This window comes from Astyanax mexicanus, chromosome 21, assembly GCF_023375975.1.
Source record: "Astyanax mexicanus isolate ESR-SI-001 chromosome 21, AstMex3_surface, whole genome shotgun sequence".
Taxonomy (NCBI): Eukaryota; Metazoa; Chordata; class Actinopteri; order Characiformes; family Acestrorhamphidae; genus Astyanax; species Astyanax mexicanus.
In genome coordinates this window covers 20,856,962-20,882,947 of record NC_064428.1, presented here as the reverse complement: position 1 = coordinate 20,882,947, position 25,986 = coordinate 20,856,962, and the positions used below count along the sequence as shown (strand labels likewise).

At 35.7% G+C, this 25,986-nt stretch overlaps 2 protein-coding genes across 4 annotated transcripts in view; both read left to right on the top strand.

Annotated features, from left to right (window-relative positions):
* The window catches only part of LOC103031957 (ETS-related transcription factor Elf-1), a 374,649-nt gene that overhangs the window by 239,554 nt on the left and 109,109 nt on the right, over positions 1-25,986 (top strand). The window lies entirely within an intron of this gene.
* The window catches only part of LOC103030906 (E3 ubiquitin-protein ligase Midline-1), a 106,158-nt gene that overhangs the window by 67,489 nt on the left and 12,683 nt on the right, over positions 1-25,986 (top strand). For all 3 annotated transcript variants that reach the window (XM_007254802.4, XM_007254800.4, XM_007254801.4), the window contains exons 2-6: positions 2,841-3,597; positions 15,111-15,206; positions 23,552-23,659; positions 24,089-24,237; positions 25,186-25,313. In XM_007254802.4, the coding sequence (XP_007254864.1) occupies positions 2,902-3,597; positions 15,111-15,206; positions 23,552-23,659; positions 24,089-24,237; positions 25,186-25,313 (1,177 nt within the window). In that variant the 5' untranslated portion in view covers positions 2,841-2,901. The remainder of the gene's footprint in view (positions 1-2,840; positions 3,598-15,110; positions 15,207-23,551; positions 23,660-24,088; positions 24,238-25,185; positions 25,314-25,986) is intronic.

Genomic DNA, 25,986 nt, shown 5'->3' with positions numbered 1-25,986 from the left:
GTGCACCCTATATATTGTCCCAGAAATATATATTTTTCTGTATTAGGAGAACTGAGATAAATGATACTATTATCAATTGAAGAGAAATTTATGACACCGATATAATGATAATAAAGTAGTATCGTAATGCAATTCCATGGCTATAAAAAGCAATTCTAATGTACCTCATGTGTAATACATAAATGTGCAATAAACTTTTATTAAGTATGCACATGTATACTTAAATATGCACATATTCTCCAGATTTTTGATTATTCACATTTCTTCATATGATTTATTATAGTTTATGTTGTTAATACTTTTTTTTGATTCTGTGTTCTTTGCTTTCACTTTGCTAATAAAGGATTCTAAGGATGTTAAATCTTGTTTTATTATATCTTATCATATCTTAACTTATCTTATCTTCTCTTGTCTTGTCTTGTCTTGCATAAATATTAGTTTAGAAGATGTATTTTGTATGCGGGTTTATTTTTTATTTTCTCACAGTTTGTAACATATATTGCTACATATAATATGCTTTGTGTGTATGGAGCTGCTGTCATTGATGCGCTGGCCATCGTCCGACTGTCCAACATATTGATGACATTCATTTTTATGCAACAATCCCGCAAATAAGAACAACGGGCAAAAATGACTGAGGTCATGTACGTAAACTGTGTAATAAATTTTGGACCATGAATTGTCCAAAATATAGTAACTAGGACAACTGGGATAAGATATATTATTGTAATTTTATGAAAATTTACGCTAACAATACAGGGATAGCATATATATATATATATATATATATATATATATATATATATATATATATATATATATATATACATATGTTAATATGTTAAAACCTAAACATGTCAGCAGTTATACCACCAAAGCACAATATGACCTTAAATATATGAGCAAAAACATATGATATGCTATTTGTTTATGGAGACACTGTTATTCATGTCCTGGTCATTGTCCGAATAGATAACATATTGATGACGTTTACTTTTATGAAACACAAGTCACACAAATAAGCACAATGAGCAGCACTGAGGTCAACAAATATGACTGAGGTCATTTACATAAATTGCGTAAGAAGTCGATAAGTCAATAACTGAGTTATCACCACAGGCCCAACTGGTACAAGCAAACTGCGATTTTAGGATTCCAACTGATCTTTAACTGACTACTGTGTTACCAGCAAAAACATTGGGTAAAATGGAACTCAGTGTGAGAGTCAGACTGGAAACCAGTAAATGCTCAGAGAGCAGCTTGGTGATGTTTTTGCCTGGTACATCTGAATATTAACAGCACAGTACAGGGTTTATGTAGAGGTCAAGGACTTGGTATGTGGTAGACGTGGGCTGGTGGGGTGTGAATGTACCAATTAGGGAAAGTATCAGATGCCCCCGAGACAAAGGCCCTACTGTTTGGCTAGTCAGTTTGAGGGGAAGCATTATAGTTAAATAAGAACCAGGTCTGGACTTGTAATGGAGTTTCCTCACACATACTGTGATGCAGACAGTGTGTATGAAATAGTAATAGCCATATTAGAATGCGATCATTTAACCTAACAGCCGTCTAAGAGCCAACAGATGATAAATGGCATGTTTAAGTTCATTTTTTTTGCTCTCCTCAAATACATTTTAAACTGTATAAAGTGTCCAGCATCGCTTATCATGCTATTAGTTTCTCTAGTTCTCTTCTTCACAAACTGTCTGTTTTCTATTGGAAGGATAAAAGCCTTTTGTTGCTGAGGTCTGGACTTGTTATGGAGTTTCCTTACACGTACTGTGATGCAGACAGTGTGCATAAGGTTATAACAGCCTTAGTAGAATGCGATTGTTCAAGCTAACCAAGTATATGCAAGTATATGAATGTTATTTCTTCTGGTCATTGTATTTTGGGTGGTATTTGTTAATGTCTAAAAAGTGAAATATAGGTGAATTAGGGATGTGATTAATATTTGTTTGTTTAGCTTATTTAAAAACAGCTACAAAAAAGTGAAGAGGCTTAATAAATTATAACAAATGTATAACATCTGGGACAGAGCCGACTAAGAGCCAACAGATGACAAACGGCATGTTCAAGTTCATTTTTTGCTCTCTTCACTCAAATTACATAAAGTGTTCAGATTTGCTTATCACGCTTGTTCTTAAATAACCGCTTCTTCACAAACTGTCAGTTTTCCAGCTGAGGGAGTTGAAGCCTTTTGTAGCTGGGTTAGTTAGCTTAGCAAACGTTTGTTCACTTAACTAGATTGTGTGCATTTCTCTTACTGCACTGTATACATTTAAACTTGCATCTGACTTGAGTAGCACTGCTGAGGTATATTTATGATTAGAAAAGCACTGCTGATGTAAATTCATGAGTGCAGTGGCACTGCTGAGTTAAATGTATTGTGCTTTGTCTACTATTTTGCTTTGTCTACTAGGATAAGAAAATGTTAAATGTTTATACACATATTTAAACTGTAGTTTCACAATTGTCTTTTCCTCAAAAAGCAAGATAATTGCGAAAAGTTTCCAGTATTCAGTCTTTAGTATGATTTGTTTCATTTTGTTTTTGGTTTCGGACAAAATGTTACATTTCGATGCATCTCTAATGTGAATGAATGAACAGGATGAGAAGAAAAAAGAAAAGCTACTGCCCAACAAACCCAAACACTAATGAAGGACACTGGGACAATGAAAATGTGTTATGTGTTGAGCTTGTCAATCCCCACCGCACCACAGTGTGAAACTTCACAGCCCCCCTGTAGTTATGTCAGCTCTTATCCAATTCTGTTTGACAACACCCAAACCAGTTTAACCTAATTTCTTCATGTTCTCTCCGTGTCCCCTCCTTTACAGATAGCTGCCTGGCTTCCCTGGATTTCGCTGACGCCCTCCCCGCTTCGCTCCGCCTGAAAGGATGGACGCACTGGAGTCGGAGCTGACCTGCCCAATCTGCCTGGAGCTCTTCGAGGACCCGCTGCTGCTACCCTGTGCCCACAGCCTGTGTTTCAACTGCGCCCGGCGCATCCTGCTTTCTCACTGTGCCTCCAGCGAGCCCGTCGAGTCAATAGGCGCCTTCCAGTGCCCGACCTGCCGCTATGTCATCGCCCTGAGCCCACAGCGCGGCCTGGACGGACTCAAGCGCAACGTCACCCTTCAGAACATCATCGACCGCGTCCAGAGGGCGTCGTCCGCCACCACGCTGCTTCTGCCCACCAGTGGGCCCAACTCGCCGAGTGACGAGGGGCGTCCTCCGCCTTCTTCTCTTGCCGCCATGACCACCACTCCTTCCCCCGAGCTGGTGCAGTGCCAGTTCTGCGAGCAGGACCCGCCGCAGGACGCCGTGAAGACTTGTGTCACCTGCGAGGTGTCGTACTGCGAGGAGTGCTTGCGCGCCACCCACCCCAACAAGAAGCCCTTTACAGGGCATCGGCTCATCGAGCCCCTGCCCGACTCGCACCTCCGCGGGCTGCAGTGCCTGGAGCACGAGGAGGAGAAAGTGAACATGTACTGCGTGACTGATGAGCAGCTCATTTGTTCCCTTTGCAAGCTGGTGGGCCGCCACCGCGACCATCAAGTGGCGGCGCTGAGTGAACGATACGAGAAACTGAAGGTATGTCGAAAATATACATTTTCTGAATAGTCGGAATGATTGTTAGCGGGTTTTTTATCCAGTGAGTTTTTGCTTATTTGTAATATGTGCATGAGAATCCTGAAGATATGCCCAAAGTTTGGAAAACAAATGTCACAAAAACATTTTTCTAACAACTGTGGAAAAGTTAGAATAGTACTAAAGTCAAACAGTGAAAAGAAGTGAAGTAAAACATTTTTATAAAGATGTTGAGGTACCAAGCCATTAGTCTCTCTGGGAATACAATGTTCCTTTTTCTATTTGTCTTTTATTCTTTTTACTTGACATGTATACACAACGATGATTTGGTGTTGAAAATGCTTGTGCCAAACATTTTTTTCTTTACTATCCTATACTCTGCACAAGTGATCAACTTGTATAAAACAGTTGCGATTCCCATATCAGTTGGCATGGGAACCCAGTGACTTGAAATGACTAATATAATGGATGGTGTGATCATGACACACAGCTTTTTAAAGCTTTTAAAAGTTTGTGCCAAACACTTCCTTACTATTCTATGCTTCGTACAAGTGATTGACTTGTAAAAAACAGTGACGATTCTCGTTGGAACAGTTGGAATGTGAGGCCTGTGACTTAAAACACCTGGAACTATAAAAAAATCCAAGGACGACACACAGCTTTTTAGAGCTTTTCGGCGGCCTAACATTACGAATTTAGAAGCTGTTCAGTAAAAGGGCTCTGCACTATGCTTTACCAGAACTGTCTGGTGCATTTGTACTCCCAGATGGTAGGTGGAGATTTGGAGATTTTAGTTAGGACACCGCTCGTCCTGCCTGGTGACTGGCAAATGGTTGTAACGATTAATGTTTTTCTAAAAGCACAGTCAAGGTTAAATGTTTCCATTTAGCTTTTTTTCAGTGCTGCACCAGATCATGGTAATCTAGGTCATGAAAAGTTTGTTTGCAAAACTGTAGTGAATAGAATATAACTTAAAACTGCACAAAAAGTTTTGTGAACCTGTTGGACTTGAATTTGGCAATGTTTAAATGCATTTTCTTTGCAGTCAAAAGAAAAAATTGCAGGTTCTTTTTTAAAACTTCAATTGTTGCAACTGAAACATTTCCAATAGAGCTTCAATGCTAATATTTTTTAGCTAATAGAAAGGCTTTCATTATATTATAGGTTTATATATAGATCTTAGCTCAGCTAAGCTGCCAAAAATATACACAGATAAATGTATTAATTTTGCATGCATAGACTGACCTCAAAGACTACAGTGTTTTCCAACTTATACTGCAGTTAGCTGTATGTTTCTTACAGAGTCTTTTTTGCTAAATGTATGTGATTTTATGGTTGTTTTATGGCAAAATCAGAAATTAGTATAGTACTACCAGCTGCTAGACCCAAGCTGCTAGACAGAAGTCTCTAGACTCAATCATACTAAAACTCAACTACTCTGACTACTTCCGTTCCCAGTTTGTAAAGCTACCTTTATTGTTGGTTGTAAGTGTGAATATAATAAGTAAGCATATGGAACTGTATTGTTTTACTGTGCATCGCTTGTATTTCTGTTGTTTTTAATTGTCTGTTGTGAAGGTGGTAGGATATTAATGTATAGAAGGAAATTAGCAATTTAAAAGAGTGGACAGACCAGACTAGGCACATATATATCATTCGATTGTGGAGATTTGTGTATATTACTGGTCTTATTCTCAATCCTTGACAGAAAATAATGTGTTTTTTGCAACACTCTAGCATGACGAAGCACCGTCTGAGCAAACAAAAATGCTAAATGTGACTTTGCCCCTTTTTTTTTTTTACATTTTAGCACCAGATACAGCTGAGCCAGAATAGCTGTGAGGGTCCTGTCGAACAATGCATTCATCACAAAAAGTTTTCCTCACTCTAACATTTCAAAATGTCTGAGAGAACACCCACATAAAGTGATATTTTTGGAAAATAGCAAATGAGAAGTGACAGAGTGTCAACAGTAATAAGCGGGCTACTGCTTGGTGCAGTGCTTCTTGCCCCAGGCCAGAACAGAGCCATCTAAGGATGGATAAGTCCAGCACTTAAACCCAGAGACAGAGAGAGAGAGAAAAAGAAAGAGAGAGGTCAAGAGACAGAGAGAGAGAAAGAGAGAGAAAACACTCAACATGTCTGCCTTGGCCAGATGTTGAGCATCCCCAGCTGAAGCAGATTAAAACGGGCAGAGAAGTAGTTCCCAGAAGAACAGTCAGATTATGGAGAACACTTTAGTGTGATTTGTTTGTAAAATGAAGTGAAAACCAAAGCTTTACTGAAATAAATCAGAGTTGAGTCCAAATGAGCATCAATAAGCTTTTGGTAACATGAATCCTGTGTTATATGTATTATATAGCATACACAATAGCTTATAATGATTGCCATAAGTTTGTATAATAACTCATACTGTATGTATTACAGTGACATACTACATGACATGTATAAAATAAAAGTATGGGACTCTTATAATAGTATTATAAGTTTTTATAATGGCTTACAATACTATGGGCCCTATTATACACCCCGCACAAGGCACGATGCCCGTTTCTATCTTACATCCTATGAAATAACTTGAGCCCGTGCCATTAAAATAGTGCCAGAGTTTAGGAATATAGCTACACTGATGTTTGTGGTGGTCTGGAAGTGAGGTGTGTTCAGGTACATTTCTGGCGTGTTTCTATCTTGGTGGCGGAAAAAACACAGATGCTCCACTGACTGATTAAAATCCTGACAACAGTCAGCAGTCAGCCGCCCAATCCTATCATAGCCATGCAGGAACATTGTTCGCACTGTGCGGCCTCAACATGTGTACACCACCGCTCAGCACCATGCAAACCATGCAAACCGGACTATTAATTATCAACAAACAGAATAAAGAATAAAATAACAGTGTTGATCCCTTAAATGAGCTGTTGTTGTACCTTCACAGCATGAACATGCAGGTTAGTATTCTCTGCTGAGATGCTTAAAAGCGTTGTGCTATTAAGATACCAATGTCCCAAAGTCAGAGCACACCTGTATCTTAAAGGGAATGAAAACTGGAACACTGATTGGTTTATTTCAAGTTAATTAAGAGAAACTAATTCAATTACACTAAACTAAATCAAGCTGTGCATTTTGCGTAATTGACCGATGTGCTATAAATCGCTAAAATAGGGCCCTACATATTTTTGATGAGTTTAATACTTTTACTTTTATTATGTCATGCATCGTAACTTCTTTCAATTGTAAAAATGTTAGGAATCATTCCAAATTCACATTATCACTAAAGCCAGAGCAGTAGATGCTCTGCACTGTCACCGAATTTGAGTGAAACAAGAGATTAAGCTGATCTTATAAGAAAAGAACACACTTCTCCTGCTTTCTGTAATAACTACAATATAACACAGTACTGTACTTTTACATTCAGTACTTTAGTACTACATTTTACAATAAACTACTTGAAATACTCAAGTACAAAACATGCTAAATACTTTAGTACTTCTACTTAAGTGTGGAGCTTAAAGAACACTTTAACTTCTACTCAAGTCCCTTTTTTGATAGAGCGCTTGTACTTTTACTTTTTTTCAAGTCTGGCTCTATAATATTTTCTGTCTGATGACACCAAGCCTTTTGGATACCTGATTTGTGACAAAAATGACTTCATTCTGGCATGACTACTCACCAATTTTCATTCCTGACGGTTAATTCATTCTGGTTACTAATGTGTTATGATAACAATGAGTGCATTTATACCTACATTTTTAATGTCTTATGAATGCATCATAATTTGCAGAGTCTAACACATATGACATTCATAGATAATTTGCTGAAATTCTCTCTTAAAAAGGTTTTAGGGACAAAGGCCTAATTTCCCCAGTTTTAAAGGTGACCCTCTGATATGAATACACCAGAGCTGCTGGAGGCACTGTGGATATTTGCCAATTTGTTAATAGTAACTCTACAAAGAGCTAAAATCATAATCACATTAATATGAAGTCAGTTAGTCATCGTTATGCTTGTTAATCATAGTAGGAAGACATAAAATGCATGAGTGCGAAAGCCCAGGGGCTTAATTTTCCACTATAACAGCTCAAGAATAAAATGGCCCACCTCCCAGCCTCATTAGAAAAAAAAACAGAGCACGCTGAAGCCCCCCGCAGCACCCCCCCGCCCCCCTCCCCCCCCGGGTGTTTCAGGTTAAGCAGTTCTAATTGCTCTCTTCATAGTGAGTGTGTTTAATTGAGCATAGCTATGTTAGTGGGCAGCCCTACTGGGAAATGGGCTGGTGCTCACCACTGTTCCCTCTTCACTAAATGGATCTGGGCTTAGTGCTTTAATACTGCAGATCTGAGGTACTGAAACAATGTCTTTGACGTTTTGTTGTAGTTGTGCAGTAAGTGCATGTTGGTTTATATACTGTATATTGTTTTTATTTCACACATAATTCTACTGCTATTAATTACAGCTGCTATTAATTACACAAATGCATTAAAATGTCATGAAGTGTAGCTGCCAAGAGAAAGTCACTTTTGACTCTTTGGCCCGTTTTTCTGCGGTATAACTGCGCACTCTCTCCGCTTTTAGACTCTTTGGCTCTTTTTCTGTGCTACAACTTCACTCTCTCCGCGTTTAGACTCTTTGGCCCGTTTCTGACTCCTAGCGTTCAAACTTTAAATCTCACATTATAAAAACCTGTTTAACAGCGGGCCAACTTTCATTCTATTTTTAAAATACCTCGTGGGCCCCAAAAAAAGGAACCGGCCGCAAATGGCCCGCGGGCCGTAGTTTGGACACCACTGGCTTAGGCGGTTATCTCATCCTTCCCTCCCTTGTGAATCAGACACACAGACTTGCGCCTTTGTCTGTATGCGCAAAGTAAAAAAAAAGTTCATTGAGCGGCTAAAGTAACGTGCAGTAACTGGGTGTCAGAAACGGTAAAGGCGTTATAGTTACAGTCAGAGTAATTAGTAATTAGTAAATGCCGTTATTCCCATCACTGCTCCCTGTCCAATGAAAAAGTATGTTTAAAGTATGTTTTGTTGATTTTTGTTTTGTTGCTCATAATTTGCACAGACAACCTTCCCTTACACTGTGTCAAATTTCTTGATGAACTGACCAATACAAATTCTCCAAACTTGCTTTTAATAAAATCTTTTTACATCGAGTTCCATTGAAAGTTAAGCAGGTTATTTTTAAACTCTCTCCAGTAAAGTTGCTGTTTTGAAGATACATATTTTTCATTGGATAGTGATGATATGAATTGCATATTAGTAGTGAGAGATCGTCACTGATTTCCCAGTTTGGTTTGATTCAATTCCGATTCACAAGGTCCCGATTTATGTAGAAAAAAACGATTCACTCAGAGAAATTTCAGTTAAAATAAAAATTGTAGTTTGAATATGACATGTTCTAATTATACAAGGAACACTTAAACTGCCATTATTAAAATATTAGTGTTTATATTATTATATTATTATAATATAATAAAATTATTATATTATATAGTTACTACAGCCGTGCTCCAGCTTAACTGATCACCCCAGCCAGAGAGCGGTGCTCGAAAAAGGATGTTCCTTGTGAGATAAAACGCGAGGCGTTAAAACTGTACACATATACGGGAAAAATTGGCTAATCGATATCGCATTATTCAAATGAATATATAAATTGATTTAAATTAAAAAATATATTTTTTAAACACACCCCTACTGTATATAATGTATATTATTATTGAGTGACGAATGCGTCAGAATACTCTTCATTTACAAACTAATTTATGTACTATATTACTTCAGTTTTCAGAAAAAACACTTAATTTTAATCATCTTCTTACACTACAAGGTTGCACAGTGCTTAGTTTTACAAAGGTTTTGGAATATTTTGGAAAAATGGCTAATAAAGTGAATTCAGCGATTTGCAGTCAACAGAACAGTTTTAATAGCATTTCTGTATTCAAAAGAAATGTTCTACACAGTTTTCACCTCTGATCAGTATTCTTACAGTAATTGTACAGGCATTTAGGACACCTGTTAGAGCTCTGGGTGGAGAACAGCCATCTGGCGAGAGTCCTTTTTCACAAAGAATGAAAGGCTAAGACCTTGTTATTCTCTGTGACCCCAAAACTGCCAATGTGATTAGACAGAACTGCCTGGTGAAAGTTGAATAGGTTCAGGGCAGGTTTTCTGGAAGCACTCTCCTTTACTGTGCTTTGATTGTTTAATAGAGAATTTCTGATAACACAGCAGTTTAGATTTGGCTGTGTCTTGAAATAAAGGTGGCATACTGTGAAAGGATCCTGCTAAAGAATATGTTTAATAAAAGAATACATTTGAAAGTATACCTAGGGAATACGCAGATGAGTATTTATGCTTTTTGGAACTAAGGTTTGATTATTGCAGGTTTTACCATTGTTCATGTCTTTGTGAATTATTTAGCGCTTTGGAACAACAAAAATAGAACTACAGGCAACATCAACTAAAGCCTCTTACATTATGGATTACATTCTCTTCTGTACAACAGCAATGTCATCATAAAAAAATGTATAACCCTACCCTGGTTACATTTTTCACCCACCCACTGGTAACATGAAATATTAACATGGAATATATAAATGCATTATAGTTTAAAGCTAGTTTTCTATAAATATAATTGTATTTTGTGTTTATTATCATTTTAATTGACATTAGTGTAATCAGACAGAAAATGTTATATGATTCCATTAATTTGTTAGCTACACTGGCCTCAATTGGTGGGACATAAGATCAAAATACCCATTAGCTACATTAGCTTCATAACACCAATGTAACTATAAGTTTCCCCTACATTAGCCTCATAGCGCCTGTGCTAATTTCTAAGGTATACGTTTCCACTACTTGATAACTACATTAGCCTCATAGCTCCAGTGCTAATTTCTGAGGTATACGTTTCCACTACTTGATAACTACATTAGCCTCATAGCTCTAAAATAGCTCTAACAGCAGCTAATGTGGGTGGTTTCACTGTGAGATCAGGCTGAATAGCGGTCCTTACACAGACTCATCCTTGCCTTGTTGAGACTAGTTCACAGTATTGTTAGGAAGGGGAGGAAACCAGAAGGAAATGGCTAAAAATAGTGTTGTCTTTTCTTGGCGGTCTAAGGGTGTAGGGTCAGATGTCACTAAAGTGCAAATCCTTAAATAAGCACTGGAAGTTCGTTGAAGGTATACATGAACTGAGAGTTTATTTAAAGCCAGTTAATCTCTAATTAATGTTGAATGTGTTACATTCAACGTTCTACAAACACTTTGTTTTTGATTTTTTGTTTTGAAATAAATAGATAGAGCATTTAAAAATCTTATTCACTGAATAAACTGAACTTTGTCAATCTGAATTATGACTCTTTTTCAGATTGTCAAATTCATTGTAGCTATTAAACCAATATTATAATGTCACATTGATTAAATCAGCACACTGGACTATCAACATCTAATATCTTTGCACTGACATTACAAAAAACAGTGCAATGATAATACCTCTTGAGGTAATAAAATGTTTTCACATACACTGATACAAAATGTGCTTTTTAACCCGTGTGTGGTGTTCATATTTTTGTTACTCGTTTACTTTGTTACTTGTATTTAATTCAGCAAAATTAAGCAATTTTACATTAAAATGCTTTACACATGCTTGCTTCACCTTAATTACAAGCAATATAAACAGTTTAAATGAGTAATATTTGCCCTTTACCTTTCTTATGTTACATTTCTTCCAAAAATATTACACTTTTTTTATTAGTTTTTTTTTAATAAAATGTAAAAGGAAATGAATTAAACTCAAGATATGAGTAGAACATTTGTTTAGTTTCAAATTTACAAATGAAGCAATGTTTATTAGCCCTTGGCCAAACATACTGTATGTAATATAAATGGTTGGGGGTGGGGGGTGTACAGTGTGTGTTTATCGAAAATGTGTTTTGATATATGTTTTTCACAAAAAATGAGCCAATGCCAATGAGTTTGAGTTAGAAAAAATATTTTTTTTGTATCATTTGATGAAAAATGAAAACGGGTCCCACAGACCCGAACACCACACAAGGGTTAAATGTGGGTCCATGCTTGCTTCTGTAAAGTTGCATTAGAACAGCGAAATGGACTGAGCGGAAAATTCAATTCCAGATAGAGCAAGCCCTGCTCTCTTCTGGCACATCTGGCACAGCTCCAACTCAGGTTTAGGATAAAGGCTTCCTTCCTAAGGGACACACACAATCGCACACAGTCACACACACACACTCACACAGCAAACAATGCCCACAGTTTCAGGCAGTTTCAGTAAACGTATTCTAGTGATATCATCATTTTGTTGTCTCTAGGCACTGATTTGGAAACCAATAAGGTGCCAGAATATCAGATTAGCAGCAATTAAAGTGTAAAGCTTTAGAAATCATTTTCCTCATGGCGTACGATTGCTCATCTTTCTACTTATGGCCAGCATGGGTGCTATTATAGATGCTTCACATTGCTGAAAGCTGCTTGTCTCAAACTGTAAACATAATCACAGTGTTTATCTCACAGAAAGACAGCTGGGTAGTATTAGACATCAGGACACCAAATGTAGAACGCCACATGTCACTCGTCACTAGTTATGAGGGAGGAAACTGTATAGACAGATAAAACACTGATCAGACCTATAGCTCTTCAAAATAAAATAATAAAAAAAAAGAATAAGTGTGTAAAAAGTAACTTAAGGTGAATGACTAAGGAAAACAGACAAGTCTGAAGTAATGGCAGGACTGAGGCCTGTAGAGAATAATAGAACATTTTGTGGAACTCACTAAAACAGATGCGGATTTTCACTGCCATTTTAATCTGCATTCTAATAAATGACGTCACGTCCATATGTGCGGTTGTCAAAATCTAATCGCTTCCACAGTTTTGCCGTTTCCATTAACACTTAACTTTAACTGTCCCATCATTAAAAAGCATAAAAATGCATTTTTAAATACATTTTTAATTCGGATTAAAAATATATTAAAAAATATATATATTTCAGAGTGTTGTGTTGTCTTATCACAGTGGAAGGATGTTCCTTTAAATCTTTTAATCTTTTTATCATGTTTTAAAATCTGATGTTAAACTTATTATTTTTTGGATCTATGACCTTCTGTTTTCTTATGTAACTGGATAACTGTCCTACAAAATACTGTAAACTGTGAAGCCTCATTTTTCTTAAGTTTTCGTTTTATCTAGTTTTCATAAGCACCTAAAGTACCTACCAAATTATTTAATAAGCACAAATTGCTTCATATCTGTGAATTATTATCCACTGATTATTCAGTAACTACTAATTATTCAAGTTTTATCTAAGTTTTGACCTAATTATGTAATTTAATTCACTTTAGTTTTTATTATTCAGTATCTACTTATTATTAAATACCTACTTATTCAATAAGTGATAAGTAATATTTAGTGTGTCCTGAATAATCAGTATTAATATTCAGTATTTCAACTGACAAAAAGCAATTTGTCAATAAGAAGACAATTATTTTTTTTGATTTTTAAAAACTAAGGTGTATGCAATATGTATGTAGTATATGTAGTTTAAAATATGTGCACACAAACACAAGGGGTCATTTTAGGGTGGAAAGCTTTAAAAAGCAGTTTTGACTGAAATTAAACAAATAAAGGGTGACCCATGTATAGTTAGTGAATACAAGATTAATGTGCCAAATGAACACTATCTGATCTGATTTTTTTGCTAAATGTGGCTCAGATCAGATTTTTTCATGACAGTGTGAACGTGCCAAATCCAACTTTTCAAATCAGATTTGAATCACTTTCATATGTGTTCCTAAATAGATAACTTTCAAATCAATGGACATGTGACATTTGCACCAGGAGTGGCATAAAGTTATCCAAAAGCGGTGTGTAAGAAACCAGGGTTATTTCACCAAATATTGATTTCTGAACTTTATGAATATGAACTTGTTTTCTTTGCATCATTTAAGGTCTGGAAGCTCTGCATCTTTTTTCTGCAATATTTTTATTTGGAATTTGGGAGAAATGTTGTCCGTAGTTTATAAAATAAAACAACAATGTTCATTTTACTCAAACATAAACCTATAAATAGCAAAATCAGAGAAACTTATTCAGAAACTAAAGTGGTGTCTTAATTTTTTCCAGAGCTGTATACAGGTCTGTTTGTGCTGCCATTCGCAAAGCATTGCCTCTGTTGTTTCAGCTTTATGGGTTAACATCCTATATGTGTTCTATATTAGATTGTGAATAAAATACAACTCTACTTCAATTCAGAATTGCATTCTGTATATATTGACATTTATTTACATTTTATACAGAGTAAAACTTTTAAAACAATTTGTAGTTGGTCATTTATCTAAACAGTTTGGACGTTTCTACTTTCTATTTAGTCCCTGAATATTTGCATTAATTTTACATCAACAACGTATATTAAATTCACAGGATTTTTTTTTTTATTTCTCATTATATAATAATCTGCTGGATTATGAGGATATTAAACAGTATGCGTAGGAATCCACTACACACTGAGAACTGGCCACGACTGTCCCACAGGCATGACCGAACGCAGACATTAAAATGGAAATCTATTCTCGTCTGTGTGTGCCTCTCAGCATGCTTTTGCAAGACAAGATGCCATACAATGTTAATGCTTTGCTAGCCATCCCTTACAGATAACCATATATATTTTTAGCATCACTGATGAAGCCTGAGCTATAGAACTTAAAGCCCTTTTTAAAATGTATTTATTATTTTTTTGTTGTTGTTGCTTCATCCCAGTACTGAGGCTGAGGCTCGTCCATTAACTGGTACAGCGTTCAGCCCTGCTGGGCAAATTTATCTCTGCATCCCATTGTGGCTCAACATGCCCGATGGAGCAATAATGCAATAATAGGAGGGCATGCCAAAATAAAGGAGACAGAGCTTCCTTGTTTCTGGGCAAAGAGAGGAGAAAAAAAAAAGCATTTTGAGCATCTCTTGACTTATCTTACGTAAACGACGCTGCACTTGATGATAGGTAGCCTGGATGTCAGAGAGGGGCTATTGATGCTCAATTTGCTGCTTGAGTGGCTTGGCTTATTTATATATCTATTTTTTTCCCCTGAGAGAGAGAGAGAGAGAGAAAGAGAGAGAGCCTCATTCCTTGTGGAGGTTATGGCAGTCGAGTCTGTCGAATTCTGAGCTTGTAGACAAGCGGTCGCGATGAGGAGGTATCGAGCTGAGAGACAGTGCCCCGAGGTCAGTGGTTCAATCTCCAAAAAGTCAAAGTGACAAGGCTTCGTATCGGAAAAATAGGACAGAACATTGTTTTCAGATATTTCGGAAATGTGTTCAGTTTGTTTGCTGTTTGCTTTAGCAGAGACACTCATAACTAGCTGCGTGTGACTTGTAACATTCTGTTGCAACTGTTTTTTTTTTTTTAAGTATGGTAGGTTATTTTTTATCACTCTATGAAAGAGTATCTTCAAATTCTTCAATTCTAGAATTTATTGTTCATTATTGTTGATTTTTTTTCCACAGCAAACATTGGACTGTAACCTCAGTAGTCTGATCAAGAGGAACAACGAGCTGGAATCTCTGATGGGGAAACTCATTCAAACCTGCCAGCATGTGGAGGTGGGTGGCATTTATTTATAGTTGCTGGTCATTTCACGGTTTAGAGATTTAGAAGCATAAGGTGTTTATGCTTAATGTTTAATTAATTAATTGCACACTACTAATCTTAAGGAAAAAAAACACTAAAAGGATTTAGTATTATACTAAAATAAAAGTACTAAACTACTAATGATCCACCAAAGATCTACTGATGAGTATCCACCAATTATTTAACATCTACTTAACAATCAGTAAGTTCTAATCATTGAGTATTTACTAATTATTTAGCATATACTAATCATTTAGTAATTTATATGTATTTAGTATTTACTAAGTATTCACTTACTTAACATTCAGTAAGTTATAATTGTTTAGTATCTAATTATTGAGTACCTACTAATTATTCGGTATCTATTAATTATTTAGTATATATATATATATATATATATATATATCATTCAGCTATTTTTATATATTTAGTATCTACTAATAATTCAGTATATACTTAACATTCAGTAAGTTCTAGTTATTAAGTATTTACTATTTAGCACATACTAATCACTCAGTAATTTATATATATAGTATATACTTGTTATTCAGTATCTACTTAACATGCAGTAATTTATATATTTAGTATATACTAGTTATTCAGTATCTACTTAACATGCAGTAATTTATATATTTAGTATATACTAGTTATTCAGTATCTACTTAACATTCAGTAACTTATAATTATTTAGCATCTACTAGTTATTTAGTATATAATCATTCAGTAATTTCTTTATATTTGATATCTACTAATTATTAAGTATCTACTAATTACTAAATATTTACTATTTATTTAGTAAGATCTAATTACCAGATATCTACAAATTATTTAGTATCATTCAGTAAGTTCTAATTATTTAGTATCTAACTATTGAATATCTACTAATCATTAAGTATATACTCATCATTCAGTGAGTTATAATTATTTAGTGTCTAATTGCTGAGTATCTTCTCATTTTTTAGTATCTACTAATTATTTACTATCTACGTATCATTCAGTAAGTTCTAATTATTTATTATCTGCTAAGTATTCACTAATTATTAATTATACTTAAACTTTTATTTCATTTTCATTTACTTTCATTTATTTATTTATTTTCCTTCTTATGTATAATACTAAAAAAAAAATTAGCCTGAGAATTAGATAAAAATATTTAAAAAATGTTTTTGCAGGAAATCCCCTTGAGAAACTTTTGAAAAAACTTTAGTCAAAAAAGGCAAATAGGGTCTATTAAATATAAATTGAGCTTGTGATTTTAAATTTAAATTCTGTTTTGTGTCCAGAAGTAACAAATTACAATAAAGGTACAACAGCTAATAATAACTAATTATAACTGACACTAATTAAGAAATTATTAATCATCATTAAAATGTTTAATTCATTATTATTTACAACATTCTTAATCATTAAGATTTAGTAAAGTTTAATCATGTCTTAACTAGTGTCAATGAATAATTTCTGTAGACATTACTTAAAAATTTTACAATACTTTTTTAATACTGGCATAAGTACTGTTAATTGTGATCCTAAAAATAATAATCATAATAATGTAATTTACTAAATGATGCATGCTATTTACAAATATAATTCATATCACATATTTCAAATATTATTTATAGTTATGTATGTAAATGTGTTTTTGTTCATGTTTTGCTTAATGTTTATAATATTTATTAAATAATAAATAGTTATTAAATAATATAACAATTATATCCGTGATATGTAATAAATAAAAGAAATTATAATTCATTTAAGTATAAAAACAATATTCATACAATAAGATGCATGTTCTTTTCTGCTCTCTGGTGGATTATATGTACACTACATGCACTACAATTTTTTTAAATAAAATTAATTTTAAGTATAGAGGATTAAAAAAGGGTGAGAAGGTCACAGTAACTTTTCAGTTTTAAAAAATTAGCATTTCCAGGCAATCATTTGACTCGTTACACACACAAGGACAGGCAGCAGTGCACAAACCCAACTTTGACATTAACAATAAAAAAAATACAGAATAAAATAACATTGCTCTTTCCATAAATTACCTGCTTTTATGATAATAAAGGCACACAGACCCACCCTAAATCAATCTGCATGGTGCACAATTGATGTCTTACTTATACTGCTAAAATATGGCCCATGATCTCCATTATGGCTACTTTAAATATTATGACCTTGAGATTCTCTGCATTATAAAATGTATACTTATTATTATTAAGAATAAAAAGTGTTGGATTTGTAATAGTTGTAGCGTTTACAGCCTGACTGGTGCATGCAGATATTTATTTTTTGTTTTTTAATGTACCTATCTATCTCCATAACATGATGAAAGGAGTTCATGAATAAAACAGCAAATTAATAAGAGTCGCAGATTAGCGAAGACTTATAATATGACTGAGCTAGTTCTATACAAATACACGTTTCAGTGTTACAACAGTGAAATTGAGGTTAATTCCTCCGCTACACCTGTCTAAAAGCATTTCAGAAGAGTTACAGGCCTAAAAGAGAACCGAAAAACAGAGCGTGGCTGCAAATCGGGTGCGTTTAAATAATGCATTAAAGGGGAGTAAACACAAAGATGAAAAGCCTGTCCTCTTTTTTTGTGTTGTATTTGGGTCACTGGAGTTTGGTTCTGATGTTTCTGCACATGCTCATGGCCTTTTAAAGCTTGCACTGTGGATCTTGTGTGTGCATCATGCATGGGGCAGCATGTAATGTCACTGTGCACATTTAATTAAGCTGTGAGTGGGAGCAGTCTTAACAAGAGTAAGGTTATATTGCTTAATAAAAGTGGAGAAAGTAACACTGAGAATTCTAAATAAAGTACATTATATACCACATTTTTCTCATTATAAGGCGCACTATCAACAAACATCTTTATGATCTATTTTCTGGTCTATTTTCATACATAAGGCACATTCAGCAGGTCTTGCCGCTGTGGTGGGGAACGGGGGTAGCTTACTAAGCTAAGTAAAGCTAAGCTTAGTAAACAATACTGTAATAAAAATATAGATATTTTTAAGTCAAACGAGTGCTGGATGTTAATCTACACAGATTTCTCTCCTGGGTAAAGCGCCTCCCTTTATTCACGGTAAGCTTAGATTACCTAATTTCTCCAGTACTATGGCTGGAGCATTAGCATTAGCGGCTAACCACTCCAGCAGTGCTAACCAGGGTTGGGAGCAGGCTACAGGCCGATAATACTACCCTCTGAACGGTGAAATAGCGAGCGCGGTTAGTGAGTAATGCTAATGCTACTCCAGCAGTGCTAGCTAGGGTTAGGAGCAGGTAACAGGCCGATAATACTCCGCTCTGAATGGGGAAATAGCGGTTAGCAGCTAATGCTAATGCTACTCCAGCCCCGGTGCTGGAGAACTAAATTTAAACTCCTGTATAACTCTGTAGTTCAACAAAGTTGCTTTACTGCTCCCTACAATCTGACTGGTAAAATGTATACATAAGACACACTGGCAACTTTTGGGGAAAATTTAATGATTTTTAGTGTGCCTTATAATGTGCAAATTTTGATACTGTTATCGGACATTGAATCGAAAATGGAATTTTTAGCATTAAGGGTACTTTATGCTGAAAGGGTGCCGTGGTATAAAATATGACATCTATTTTATTTCATCTGCCTGGTAAAAGTATCTTATTAGGGCTTATTAGATATTTACTATTTTTTTTTCTGATATGAAGGTCCCTGTTGAACATGATAACACTGGGGAAACACATGGCCCTGTTGCTAATGCTAATGCTATACTAGCGATGCTAGATCCTGGCGATAGAGATAGTGATGCTAATGCCACAATAGCGAAGCTTCTAACTGACTAACTAATGGTATGTTTGCAATGCTGCATTAGGCCAGCAGCTAGTGCAGTTACAATGCTAATGCCACAAAGGTGATGCTGGGCAAGGTTGGCACTGTAATAGCAATGCTAATGCCACGGCAGAGATGCTTAGCCAGGCAGAAGCGAGTGTGGTTGCAATGCTAAGATCAAAATAACGATGCAGAGCAAGGTTAACGCTGCACTGCTTACACCACAGTTGCAATGCTTAGTGAGTGAATACCAAAATCGTGCAGCTCTAGCCAGAATCATCTCAAACTTTTCAATACCTGGACAAGATTTGTTGGGATTTCGTGAGAACGGCCAGCAAAAAAAAAAAACAGCACATAGGAGGCAGAAGTGCATTTTAACCTTGTCCTTAAATATTTTAGATCAAAATTCCATCTTCATCCTTCTATAGCTTTTCTCCTCGCCTTCTAAAAGTGGCCTTTTGCCAAGCCACATCTCCTCAGGGTTTAATGAATCACTTATGGCTTTGTCGAGGACTATTTCATCACATCAGTCACACTACGGGCTCTGCACTCACTGGAGTGGTGCTCTACATCTGCCTCTCAGCGTATCAGGCATGTTCATGAGTGTCCATGTGCGTGTTTGTCAGGGAACACACATGAGAAAACATGAAAGATACTGTTGTTGTCGCTGACCTACAGAGATTCCAGTGATGTAGGGCAGTGAATGTTAATACACTGTCCTGCATGGTTTATTATTTCATACAGTCAAAGAAAACGCTTGAATGGAAAGCTGGGCTGGCTGGTAGAAAATAGGATGGTAGATATGGCTGCAAAAATAAGTTTGATAGAGGAATACTGAATATACTAAACTAAAAAACAGGTATTATTTGGGTGGTGGGTCATTCTCAGCAACGCAGTGACACTGACTGAGATGGTAGTGGTGTGTCTGGGTCTGAGAATAGTCCACCAACCAGAAATATCCAGCCAACGGTATCCTCTGACCAGACTCCCATGACCACTGACTCCCTTCTATAAAGAAGAGCAGCTAGGTAGGAGATTCTAATAAAGTGAACACTGAGTGTAAACACTGTTTAAAAACTCCAGCAGCACTGCTGTCTCTGACAAAGGAATCATTCAGACAGAATTCATTCATTGGCCACTAAAAGACTCACACTTTTGTTGTGTGCCATTAGGCTAGTTTTAAAAAATTGTCACAAATAGTTCAACAAAATCTAGAGTGACTGGTTATTTCCAAGTAGCAAACTGTAAAAGTAAAGGCTATCAAAGTACAGAGTCAATTGTTCACCAGGCTTAGTTTCTCAAAAAAAGTGATGGTTCTGTATCTCTCAGCTTGTCCAGAAATGCATGTGTAAAGTGTTTCCTTTAGTGGTTTCAAAGCGTAAATACTATTTTTTTTTAATATAGAGGGAGCTCAGGAATAGGAAATGCCAATACATTTGGAATAAATTACAAAAAATCTTAGTAAGTAAGGGGTATGTGAGCCACTGATGACTGATGTTGTTACATCAAGGTACACTATATTGCCAAAAGTATTCGTTTAGCCACCCAAATCATGGAACTCAGATTTGAACTCAACTTCCAATTACTTTCATGGCCAGAGGTGAAAGTAAAAGCTATAAAAGCAAGCACCTAGGCAGATAGACTGTATCTACAAGCATTTGTGAAAGAACCTGAGCAACAAACTCCAGTCGTGAAATTTTCTCACTACTAAATATTCCACAGTCAACTGTCAGTAATATTATAACATACTAAAGGAGATTGGGAATAAAAGATTCTCAGCCATAAATTGTAGGCCAGGTAAAATAACAGAGCGGGGTCAGTGGATGCCAAATTTCTGCAGTCAATCACTGCAGACCTCTAAACTTAATGTGACCTTCACATTAGCTCAAGAACATTGGAGCGTAGAGAGCTTCATGACCTAAGAGTTATATCCAAGCCTTACATCACCAAACAAGTGTTTACATTCTCCTAAATTCAGAAGTTACGTGAGTTTGACATGGGTGAAAACTGTCTAAAACTGAACTATTTCAGCGTCTCCACAACATTTTATCTCTTCACTCTATACCTAAGTTATTTAAAGGGCTTTGTGTGCATTAAAACAGCGCTGGCCTCCAAGTTTCTGGGACAGCGATGCTTAAAACTCTGAAAAAAAGGAAACTCTGTGGTAGGACCACTGGGGTAGCACGTAAAGGTCAGGGGACCTAATTATTAGTGTTGAAAGGCCAGAAGTGTGAGTGAATAAGACTCTTTCACCCAGTAAAAACGCTAAAATCACTCAGGAGAGAAGCTATCACACACCTCAAAGGTCTCGCAAGTCTCAGACAATCCCTGCTTTCACATCTTACCTCATCTCACCCATATTTTACACACCGTGTAGGCCTTGGAGAACGGTGGTTACGGCACTACATGCATGATTTAGGTGTTTCTGCATGGTGAGTTTCTCAGAACAGTTCGTTAACTTTAAGGAGGTGACTTCAGGTGAATTTTAATGTTCTTTAAAGGGACTTGCATGTCTTAAAAAGTCTCAGTTCCCAATGTGAAACTTTCTGGAACTTTTTTGTTCATTATTAAATTAAAATATGTTTAATATAACATTTAATCATGGCAGGAAAAAGAGGAAATATTCTCCTACAAGAAGATTAGCAACAGCAATATTCTGATGATCTCATGGTTGGAATAGACTCTACAACAAAATAATAACAATAGCTATGACCGAAAATGCTACTTAAAAATATTTTTAGGGCTTTAGTAAGTAAGTTGGCTAATTTTTCCATAGTCATAAAAGGGCACCAGAATCTTCCACAGTATAATTCTAATGAACATTGTGCTTACTTCATCAGAATGTGAACCAAAAAATCAGTATTTCTCAGATAAAGTGCAAGAAAGCCATGCAACATTTTTAGAAAGTTGTATTAACGTTATTGTGGGAAGCTTTTCTCCTAATATTGGAGGAACTTTGAATGAGGTTGTGCAACATTTTTAGAACATTTCATGAATGTTACTGTGAAATGTTTTATAACATTAGAGGATCTTTGAATGTGGTGCTGCAATATTTTTAGATTTTTTCAAGAACATTACTGTGGGTGGGAATGTTTTCTCACATTAGAGTAATCTTAAAGGTGGTGCTACTTTTTTTTTGTTTTCATGAACATTACTGTGGGAATGTTTCCTTCTAACACTGAAGGAACTTTAAATGTGTTTGTGCAACATTTTTAGAAAGTTGTATTAATATTATTGGTTTAAGCTTTTTTCTAAACAATGGGGGAAATTTGAACAAAGCAAGATGTTTAGAAAATTGTACGATTTTAAAAAAGGTTTTCTCCTAACATTGTAGAAACTTTAATAAGGTTATGCAACATTTTTAGAAAGATGTAAAACTGTTATTGTGGGAAGGTTTTCTACTAACATTGGAGGAACTTTCAACAAAGCTGTGCAACATTTTTAGAAAGTTGTATTAATGTAACTATGGGAAAAAATTCTCCTAATATTAGGGGAACTTTGAATGAGGTTGTGTAACATTTTTAGAACATTTCATGAATATTACTGTGGAAATGTTTTCTCCTAGCATTGGAGGAACTTTGAATGAGGCTGTACAACATTTTTAGAAAGTTGTATTAATGTTGCTGTGGAAAGGATGTATCCTTACATTGCAGGACATTTCAACAAAGTCATGCAACATTTCTAGAAAACTGTTTTAAATGTTATTGTGGGAATGTTTTCTCCTAACTTTGAAGGAGATTTGAATGAGGTTGTGGAACATTTTAGAACATTTCATGAACGTTACTCTGGGATGTTTTTTTCTAATATTGGAGGAACTTTGAATGAACTTTGGTTGTGCAACATTTTTAGAACATTTTGTGAATGTTACTGTGGGAATGTTTCTCCTAATGTTGTGGGAAATTTTAACAAAGCTGTGCACAATTTTCAGAAAGTTGTATTAAAGTTATTGTGGGAAGGTTTTCTCCTAACATTGGGGGAACTTTAAATGAGGCTGTGCAACATTTTTAGAACATTTCATGAACGTTACTGTGGGAACGTTTTTTCCTAACATTGGAGGATCTTTCAACAAATCTGTGTAACATTTTTAGAAAGTTGTATTAACATGATTGTGGGAAAGTTTTCTCCTAACATTGGGGGAACTTTAAATGAGGTTGTGCAACATTTTTAGAACATTTCATGAACATTACTCTGGGAATAAGAGCAGATAAGTGCACAGGGATGGAGTGTTCGATTTTGGTCGCTCTGAATACCCCCAATGTTCACCCCCATCCCGGGTTCTTTGTTCTGTTGTGGTACATTCTAGCAAAGTAAATTAAATTCACATTTTTATAAAACAATACTATTGAAGAAGTAAAGATGAATTTCGGGTATAGACAATGGTTATGATTTTCTCCTCCTATTTAATGTGCGTTAGTTCATTTATTCACTATATCATTCTATAAAACGGTTAACTGATAACTGTGATTAACATGCCATATATGTATTTTTCATTTTTCTCAGATGAATGCATCACGGCAGGAAGGAAAGCTCATGGATGAGTGTGATCTTTTGATCAATATTATCCAGGAGCGGAGACAGATCATCGGTGCTAAAATCAAAGAGGGCAAGGTAAGTTACTACTTTTTGGTTTAAAATTATAAAAAGGATCTCTAATAACTGTGTAGTTACACATTAACAACCATGCTTTTTGGAAATATTCTACTCAATTAACTTTTCACAATAGCAAAAATGTACACAGAAAGGAGGAAAAAAAATAAAAAATTGCAGCCCAGAGGTCAGGGTTAAGTTCTAAAGAGTATGTGTTGATGCCCAACCATATGGTCTGCATAGCCATATCAGACTGGGGCTACTAGCTACACACGACCTAAATCCCTCCAAATCTCTTTGACCTACATGTTAAATTACAGTTTACTGTATCTTAATACACTGCCACACAAATTAACATTTCTTTTAAAATTAAAATGTTTTTATAATAAGTTAATGCATTCTATTGCTCTTACTGTTTTTGTAATATGATATTATATTTGTTGTCTTTAGACGGTCCGACTGCGCAAACTGGCGCAACAGATCGCTAATTGCAAGCAGTGCATAGAGCGCTCCTCGGCTCTTATAACTCAGGCAGATCAGACCCTTAAAGAGTCCGACCACGCCCGATTCCTCCAGACCGCCAAGAGCATCTCAGAACGGTGAGCAAAGCAAAAACCTGCAATATTTAATAAGTAGTCCAACCATGTGGTCCTCACATGGGTGGATCGTGGGCTTGGTGGGTTCCAGAAGAGCATGGGTTCTGAGTGGGTTTGTACGTGTACATATTTTTACTAGGACCCAGTTCCTTAATTACAGCCAACCTTAAATTGATAAAATATCAGATTAAGATTTGTGTCATCCCAGCTAATACAATTATGTTCTTAAAACATTTTTCCTAACATTGAACTTTGAACAAAGCTGTGCAACATTTTCAGAAAATTGTATGAAAGTTTTTGTGGAAACGTTTTTTTTTCCTAACATTGGGGGAAGTTTAAACAAAGCCATGCAATAATGTGGTTGTGCAACATTTTTAGAAAGTTGTATTATCGTTACTATGGAAAAGTTTTCTCCTATCATTAAGGAACTTTCAATAAAGGTGTGCAATGTTTTTAGAATGTTCCATAAACGTTACTTTGGTACTGTTTTTTAAAACATTGTTGGATTTTTTTTTTACAAAATTGTGCGTATGTATTATCGTTACTGTGGGAATTTGTTTTCAGAACATTGAGAAAACTATGAATGTGGTCATGCATCTTTTTTAGAAATCTGAATTAACATTGTGGGAACATTTTCTCCTAACCTTGGGGTAACTTTAAACAAGGGCATGCAAAGTTTTTAATAATTTGCATCAATATTATTGTTGAAATGTTTACTACGAACATTGCAAAGTTTTTAGAAAGTTATATTACCGTTATAGTGGGAACATTTTATCCTAACATTGAAATTATATTGAATGAGGTTGTGCAACATTTTTAGAAAGTTATTTTAACGTTATTTTGAAACATTTCATCCTAACATTGAAGGAACTTTGAATGAGTTTGGGCCATATTTTTAGAAAGTTGTATTAACCTTATTTGGATGTTTAACTCTTTCCACTTCTGTTTCAGGGTCTCCATGGCAACAGCATCCTCTCAGGTCCTGATCCCGGAGATTAATCTGACAGACACTTTCGACACCTTCGCACTGGACTTTACCAGAGAGAAGAAAATGCTGGAAAGTCTTGATTACCTCACAGGTAACTGCAAATGAGCTGTGTTTATAAATTACTGAGCACCATGTCTAATGCCAGGCATGGGCTAGAGGGATGTAAAGCCACCCATCATTGAGCTGTGGAGCAGTGGAACTGTGGCCCCATCCATTACTTTTGGAACATCCTGACCTCACTAATGTTGTTGTTACTAAATGCAATCGAATCCTCACAGTAATGCTCCAAAATCTAGTAAAAAGCCTTTTATTGATAGCAGATACAGTTACTGCAACAACAGCAGGGTACACTCTTGTTAATATCATTGATTCTTGAAGAAACATTAGCACAATTTAGCATGTATTCATGGCAGAGCACCCTCTAAATACAAAATCAGGCGTTCATAAATTTGCACTTTAATCCAATGAGCCTAAGACACTCCAATTTTTCCTCTCTGTTAGGCATTTCATGTATATTGAGTTACTCATGCAGTTGCAGAGCTAAATGTGTGGGACAGTTCACTAAGTCAGTCAAGACAAATCTGTCAGCATTGTGCACTCCAAAATCACTGCACTGTGAAACCCAGCGCTGTGCTGCAAAGCAATTTCAACATGAGGGTAAAATAGCAAAGCAAATCAGTTCTAGTTCCCTCACAAAAGACAAGCTCACACAAAGGCCAAGGGCACTTAAAGGAGGATAAGTGTAGATTGAGAAGCAATTAAGG